Below are 8,308 nucleotides of genomic sequence, written 5' to 3'. Positions count from 1 at the left end.
TAAGTGAGCTGTGTTTTCCTTTGTTTCAGTGCCTGCCTGCCGCTCCCACGCGTGCCTCGTGTCATACCCGCTTTGTCGGTGCTCCTTCTGTTTTCCACTCCTTTTGAGTGCGTCTTTTGTTTAGTATTATCCGCTCGTTGAGCGTGTTTTTTGTTTCCCTTTTTATTAATAAATTTGTTTTGTTTCACACAACCTCTGTTTTCGGGTCTGCATCTCTGGGTCCTATTTCAATAGGCTTTACAGCCCCATAACATACCTAAATCTGTCCTATTTCAGGTCTCATGAAAATGTTTCATATCAACATAAGTTGAAAAAATATGTTGTTGCACGTTGCCATGGTTACCTTGGTGAACTATAATTGTGAATGAATAAGTTGTCAGTGGTGTCATTTCTGAAGCTTTCCATCACAGTCCTGTCTGAGAGGACAGTGAGTCCAGACTGTTTCATCACGTCTCACTGAAGCTGAACAGTGTGTGACTCCCTCTAGTGGACGTTGTGGAGGATTCAGTTGTGTTTGCTGCAAAGGTTTTTGTACAGAGTTTTGGTGTTTCCTGTCACTGTGGGCTGCAGAGCACAGTAGTACACAGCAGAGTCAGTCACTGCAGCAGAGGAGATCTGCAGATGGACTCGATTTCTCTCCTCATTCAGTTCAGCGGTCAGTCGAGGGTTTGGAGGTTTTGCTTCCACCACTGAAGGATCCTTTGTATCAGTGATGAGCAGAAGGAACTGAGGAGCTGATCCAGGATCTTGTCGGTACCACTGGAGGTTATTGGCTTTAACTGAATAGTTACAGGACAGAGTCACACTCCGGCCCTCTGATGAAAACTCTTCAGGTCTGCTGGCAGTAATATCATCTTCCAAGGTGTGACCTAGTGAGGGAAACAACATGTTGTGTTGAGAGTTCAGTTCCAAAGTGAGAAATCCATCATTTGAAAAATATCACACATTGACATTGTTCAGTGAAAACGATTGATGCTGTTTAGTGATCAGTTATTAGTGATGAAGTGATCACATGGAGGATAGCATCTTTGAAATATTGAAATGTGAACTCATTCACACTGGATCTGTTTTCTTGTCAGAAACATACGAACCTACGAGAGTTGAAAAGAATTCAATTCAATTCAATTTTATTTGTATAGCGCCAAATCACAACAGAAGTTGTCTCAGGACACTTTCCATATAGAGCTGGTACAGACTGAGCTCTTTTATCTACAAAGAAACCAACAATTCCCCCATGAGCAAGCACTTGGCGACAGCGGCGAGGAAAAACTTCCTTCAACAGGCAGAAACCTCGAGCAGAACCAGACTCTGGGTGGGCGGCCATCTGCCTCCGCCGGTTGGGTGAGAGAGGAAGAGCAAGAGAGGGAGAGTGAGACAGACAGACAGACAGACAGACAGACAGACAGACAGACAGACAGACAGACAGACAGACAGAAATGCAGTCAGAGAGAGAGACAGAGAGACAGACATGCAGTCACAGTAACAGTGACAGTGGATGTAATAACAGCAGTAGCAGTTGCAGTGGATGTCAGGCAGGGCCAAGGCAGGAGACGCAGCTGAAATCCACAATCCAGATTCAGACACTGTCCATGGGAACCTGCCAGACGACAAAGCACAGAGACTCCGGGGAAGGAGCTAAGTTAGTAACACGCCGTGGTAGGACATGAGAGCGAGCAGATGGAGAGAACAAAATAGCAGTGAGTGTTTCCATGTTTAGAGGTGAAATGTTGTCACTGGATGTTCAGTATGAAGGAGTTCTGTGAGTTGTGTTTGGTCTGATGTTCACAGCTGGAATCAAACCGTTGGGAGGAGGAGACTCATGTTTCAGATTATCTTCATTTCTGAAGCTCATCATTGCAGCCGTGTCTCAGCCGTGAAAAGATTGTGGACTGTTTCATCACATCTCATTGAAGCTGAACAGTGTGTGACTCCCTCTAGTGGACATTGTGGAGGATTCAGTTGTGTTTGCTGCAAAGGTTTTTGTACAGAGTTTTGGTGTTTCCTGTCACTGTGGGCTGCAGAGCACAGTAGTACACAGCAGAGTCAGACAGCTGAAGCTTCTGGATCTTCAGAGGAACTGACTTATCCTTGATTGTAGCATTAAATCTGTCTTTGTCAAACTCTTCAGCATTTTCTGCTGTTTTTGAGAAACGTTTCAGCATGAACTTTGGGAAACTGTTCACTTCTTGTTTGTACCAGAACAGATAGGGACTTCGGTCACTGGTCTCAAAAGTACAGTCCAGTGTAACTGTGTGTCCTTCAGTAGCAATGACATCTTCTTTTGTCTGGGTCACTCTGTCTTCTCCTTTACACTCTGAGGAAGAAGAGAACATGCAGAGGAAGAGATGAATCAATAAAGATGATTGATTAAAGTTCCATCATCAGAGTCAGACACGCAGACATTCAAGACTTTTCAAAGGAAATGTGATGTTTTATTTCTCACCAAAGCAAAGAGCAGCCAGAATAATCCACAGCCAATGTTCCATCTGTACAACAAGGTTGAAATGAAGAGGAGAAAGTAGGTGATGTTCAACATTCAGTGTGAGAATGCTTCTCTTCACAGCAGCACTTCTTATTGACACAATGGTTGAACACAGTGCACAAGTAGTGCAGCGCCTACTTGATAATGTGGCCCTCTAGTGGAGGTAAAAAGTTGAGTCCAACAGTGTGGAACAAAGGCCTCCTGCAGCTTGTCAGTGTGTCAGCTTGTGTTTTTGTACAGAGTTTTGCTGTTTCCTGTCACTGTGGGCCTCACAGCACAGTAGTACAGAGCAGAGTCAGTCACTGCAGCAGAGGAGATCTGCAGATCCATTTGGGTTTGATCCTCACTCACTTTAACAGACAGTCTGGAGTCTGGATTAGATATTAGATTTCCTGTTTCTAAGTGAGAGATGAGGAACTCTGGTGGTTTTCCTGGATATTGGCGATACCAGAAGAAATAATCTCCAGCAGCTGCTTTTTTGGAGTATTTGTAGGACAGAGTCACAGTGCTGTCTTCTAAACTGGACTCTTCATTGTTGACTGGACTGAGTTCTTGACAGCTGACACCTAAACAAAGAGATAACTCTGTTATAGCATGTTGTAAAAGTCTGACTAAATGAATGACAGACAACAAACATTTGACTGAAGCTTTTTGGTGCTGCATGATGGAACATACCTGTTAGAATGGAAAGAAACAGGAGAGCAAACACACAATGATGCAGAGACAGCATGTTGAATAAAGGTAATGTTTGTGGTTTGTGTGTTGAACTCTGCTGAATATGGAAGCTCCTCTCTCTTCTATAGTTCAGTAACAGCTCAGCTCCTCCCTCAATCTCTCCGTCTCCTCTTAGATCTGGATTTCCTCTTCTCTCTGTTTCTCTTCCTCTACCTTCAACTGTGGAAATGACACTGATGCTACAGTCACCGTCATGTAAATGATAATAATATCAGAAATAACACACATACACCACCAGTCAAAAGTTTTAGAACACCCCAATTTTTTGAAAGCCAGAATAAGACAACGAGGCTTGCCTGGGCCATGAAACACCAGCATTGGACTATTGAAGACTGGAAGAAGGTATTATGGACCGATGAATGAAAATGTAAAATCTTCATCACGCAGGATCTTTGTATGCCGTCGAGTAGGCGACAGGGTGGTTCCACAGTGTGTGACATCAACTGTCAAACATGGAGGAGGACGTGTGATGGTCTGGGGTTGTTTTGCTGGATCCAGGTTTGGTGACTCGTACAGACTGACCCTACGTTTACACGTAGCAGGGTATTTTGGAAAATGGATATTTTAGCCCCTCCTTTTTCAAAAATAACATCATGCACACAACATCGTTTTCAAAAATGTTGTCTACATGAACCCGGATAAAAACGCTGTTGAGCGCCATCATAACTATGCTAAACCTATAGGTGCGAGTGTAAACATAGGCTGCACACATGTTGTTAGGTATTTTCAGTCGCTTGTTGTGACGTTTTGGAACCTAAAACACCGTTTAACCCTGTTTACACTCCAACACATCACCAGCGTTTTCAGAAATCTCCACTTTGGCCGGAGTTTTTCAAACAATGATCGTTTTCCGTGACAAAAACTCTGTTTGTGTGTAAACGAGAGGCCAAACCGCATGAAAACATATGTGATTTCCTTGAGTGTAAACGGGGTCTGAGAGGCACCCTGAACCAAAACGGCTACCACTGCATTCTGCAGCGCCATGCAATACCCTCTGGTATGTGCATGGTTTATATTATTCATCCTACAGCAAGATAACGACCCAAAACATCAGTCCAAGCCATCCAGAACTACCTCAGGAAAAAGAACAAGATGGTAAGCTTGAAAACATGGAGTGACCATCACAGTCTCCAGACTTAAACCCCATCCAGCTGGTTTGGGATGAACTGGACAGAAGAGTGAAAGCAAAGAAACCTACAAGTGCTGCACATTTATGGAAACTAGTGTGTTCAGCTGTGATATCTGCCAAAGGTGGCTGCTTTGATGAGTCAGAAGTTAAGAATTCATTTTGGTCTACAAACTGATTCCATAATTTCTTTTTTGACTCCAATTGATTATTTGTACTATGCTTTCATTTCAGAGTGCAATGAGATATTAAACTGAATAATTTTCAAGAAAAACAATGGAAATATTTGAGATCTTCTGAAGCTTTTGACCGGTAGTGTACATATAACTAATAGCAACGTAACTAATAGTGAAATAATTTCTGATGGTATATGCATATATTAATATATCATAGTACAGGGTACTACATGTACATGATGACAATGAAATGTATGTAGTAAAAATAACAAAATGATTTGTCATAATAATAACCACAGTCAAGCAGCAGTCAACCAGGACCACCACAGTGGACTCAACTGTGATCCACAATCCAGGTTCAGGCTTGATCCACGTGAACCTGTGAGACGAGAAAGCACAAAGACTCTGGGGAAGAAGCCAAGTTAGTAACATGTATTAATGGGACTTGAATGTGGACTAAAGGGAGGGAGAGGAGGAGAAAGGAGCTCAGGACATCATGGACGGTCTAATCCCACAGCAGCATAACTAGAGTCTGGTCCAAGTGAAGCCTGAGCCAGCCCCAACTGTAAGCTTGACCAGAGAGGACATCTTTAGCCTTCTCTTGACCACAGAGAGGGTGTCTGTCTCCTGGACAAAGACTGGAAGATGGTTCCACAGGAGAGGAGCTTGATAGCTGGAGGATCTGGCTCCAGTTCTGCTTTTGGAGACTTTAGGAATCATGAGTGATCCTGCGTTGTTGGACACAGTGTGACTGAATTTAGTAGCACAAAGTTAAAGGTCCTCCAGCTCTTTATGTCCTCAAGATGTGATTGGTTTCATGTGGATTCATTCATAAATGTAACTAGATATAATTTGCATAACAATGAAAATGTATTTTTCGATTGTTTCCTGATAATATTTCCTCAAGGAAACATTTATAGGGTGAATAGAAGTGGTCCAAGCACAGAACCTTGTGGAACTCCGTGACTAACTTTGGCGTGCACAGAGGAATCGTCATTAATATGTACAAACTGAGACTGATCTGAAGAGTCGGACTTAAACCATCTTGGTGCAGTTTCTATAATGCCTAATGAGGGATCCAGTCTCTGTAATAAGATGTGATGGTCAGTGGTGTGGAATGCAGCTCTAAGATCTAATAAGACGAGTACAGAGACATGTCCTTTGTCTGATATAATTTGGAGGTCATTTGTAACTTTGACCAGTGCTGTGTCTGTGTTTTCATGCACTCTAAACCCTGATTGACGTCCTCAAACCAGTCACCTCCTGATGTCATTTCCTCAGTTCAGCTCAACCAATAAATGTTTCCTCTGTTCACAGGAGCTCTGTCTCTAATCTGCATTGCTTCTTTCTTTGTTGTTGGATTTGTCATCAGTCCAGTGACTCTGGCTCAGACCGTAATGGCTTCATGGTGTGTGACTCCCTCTAGTGGACGTTGTGGAGGATTCAGTTGTGTTTGCTGCAAAGGTTTTTGTACAGAGTTTTGGTGTTTCCTGTCACTGTGGGCTGCAGAGCACAGTAGTACACAGCAGAGTCAGACAGCTGAAGCTTCTGGATCTTCAGAGGAACTGACTTATCCTTGATTGTAGCATTAAATCTGTCTTTGTCGAACTCTTCAGCATTTTCTGCTGTTTTTAAGTAACGTTTCAGCATGAACTTTGGGAAACTGTTCACTTCTTGTTTGTACCAGAACAGATAGGGACTTCGGTCACTGGTCTCAAAAGTACAGTCCAGTGTAACTGTGTGTCCTTCAGTAGCAATGACATCTTCTTTTGTCTGGGTCACTCTGTCTTCTCCTTTACACTCTGAGGAAGAAGAGAACATGCAGAGGAAGAGATGAATCAATAAAGATGATTGATTAAAGTTCCATCATCAGAGTCAGACACGCAGACATTCAAGACTTTTCAAAGGAAATGTGATGTTTTATTTCTCACCAAAGCAAAGAGCAGCCAGAATAATCCACAGCCAATGTTCCATCTGTACAACAAGGTTGAAATGAAGAGGAGAAAGTAGGTGATGTTCAACATTCAGTGTGAGAATGCTTCTCTTCACAGCAGCACTTCTTATTGACACAATGGTTGAACACAGTGCACAAGTAGTGCAGCGCCTACTTGATAATGTGGCCCTCTAGTGGAGGTAAAAAGTTGAGTCCAACAGTGTGGAACAAAGGCCTCCTGCAGCTTGTCAGTGTGTCAGCTTGTGTTTTTGTACAGAGTTTTGCTGTTTCCTGTCACTGTGGGCCTCACAGCACAGTAGTACAGAGCAGAGTCAGTCACTGCAGCAGAGGAGATCTGCAGATCCATTTGGGTTTGATCCTCACTCACTTTAACAGACAGTCTGGAGTCTGGATTAGATATTAGATTTCCTGTTTCTAAGTGAGAGATGAGGAACTCTGGTGGTTTTCCTGGATATTGGCGATACCAGAAGAAATAATCTCCAGCAGCTGCTTTTTTGGAGTATTTGTAGGACAGAGTCACAGTGCTGTCTTCTAAACTGGACTCTTCATTGTTGACTGGACTGAGTTCTTGACAGCTGACACCTAAACAAAGAGATAACTCTGTTATAGCATGTTGTAAAAGTCTGACTAAATGAATGACAGACAACAAACATTTGACTGAAGCTTTTTGGTGCTGCATGATGGAACATACCTGTTAGAATGGAAAGAAACAGGAGAGCAAACACACAATGATGCAGAGACAGCATGTTGAATAAAGGTAATGTTTGTGGTTTGTGTGTTGAACTCTGCTGAATATGGAAGCTCCTCTCTCTTCTATAGTTCAGTAACAGCTCAGCTCCTCCCTCAATCTCTCCGTCTCCTCTTAGATCTGGATTTCCTCTTCTCTCTGTTTCTCTTCCTCTACCTTCAACTGTGGAAATGACACTGATGCTACAGTCACCGTCATGTAAATGATAATAATATCAGAAATAACACACATACACCACCAGTCAAAAGTTTTAGAACACCCCAATTTTTTGAAAGCCAGAATAAGACAACGAGGCTTGCCTGGGCCATGAAACACCAGCATTGGACTATTGAAGACTGGAAGAAGGTATTATGGACCGATGAATGAAAATGTAAAATCTTCATCACGCAGGATCTTTGTATGCCGTCGAGTAGGCGACAGGGTGGTTCCACAGTGTGTGACATCAACTGTCAAACATGGAGGAGGACGTGTGATGGTCTGGGGTTGTTTTGCTGGATCCAGGTTTGGTGACTCGTACAGACTGACCCTACGTTTACACGTAGCAGGGTATTTTGGAAAATGGATATTTTAGCCCCTCCTTTTTCAAAAATAACATCATGCACACAACATCGTTTTCAAAAATGTTGTCTACATGAACCCGGATAAAAACGCTGTTGAGCGCCATCATAACTATGCTAAACCTATAGGTGCGAGTGTAAACATAGGCTGCACACATGTTGTTAGGTATTTTCAGTCGCTTGTTGTGACGTTTTGGAACCTAAAACACCGTTTAACCCTGTTTACACTCCAACACATCACCAGCGTTTTCAGAAATCTCCACTTTGGCCGGAGTTTTTCAAACAATGATCGTTTTCCGTGACAAAAACTCTGTTTGTGTGTAAACGAGAGGCCAAACCGCATGAAAACATATGTGATTTCCTTGAGTGTAAACGGGGTCTGAGAGGCACCCTGAACCAAAACGGCTACCACTGCATTCTGCAGCGCCATGCAATACCCTCTGGTATGTGCATGGTTTATATTATTCATCCTACAGCAAGATAACGACCCAAAACATCAGTCCAAGCCATCCAGAACTACCTCAGGAAAA

General features: G+C 42.9%; 1 protein-coding gene across 1 annotated transcript; it reads right to left on the bottom strand.

Annotated features, from left to right (window-relative positions):
• Positions 1 to 404: 404 nt before the first annotated feature.
• LOC139338721 (uncharacterized) lies at positions 405 to 2,486 on the bottom strand. The gene is made up of 5 exons (XM_070973968.1): positions 2,444 to 2,486; positions 2,010 to 2,314; positions 1,092 to 1,101; positions 559 to 869; positions 405 to 416 (listed from the first exon to the last, which is right to left on the bottom strand). The coding sequence occupies exons 1-5, from the start codon at positions 2,484 to 2,486 to the stop codon at positions 405 to 407; spliced, it is 681 nt and encodes a 226-aa protein (XP_070830069.1).
• Between the last annotated feature and the right edge of the window lie 5,822 nt (positions 2,487 to 8,308).

The sequence above is a fragment of the Chaetodon trifascialis genome, chromosome 11 (genome assembly GCF_039877785.1).
Source record: "Chaetodon trifascialis isolate fChaTrf1 chromosome 11, fChaTrf1.hap1, whole genome shotgun sequence".
NCBI lineage: Eukaryota > Metazoa > Chordata > Actinopteri > Chaetodontiformes > Chaetodontidae > Chaetodon > Chaetodon trifascialis.
This window is presented reverse-complemented; position numbering and strand designations above follow the sequence as displayed.

Bases quoted from the DNA above. Each gene is read 5' to 3' on its own strand.
- LOC139338721 (XM_070973968.1), bottom strand. From the start codon at position 2,486: ATGGAACATTGGCTGTGGATTATTCTGGCTGCTCTTTGCTTTG. The intron at 2,315-2,443 runs GTGAGAAATAAA...CTTCTTCCTCAG, and splicing joins TCTGGCTGCTCTTTGCTTTG to AGTGTAAAGGAGAAGACAGA.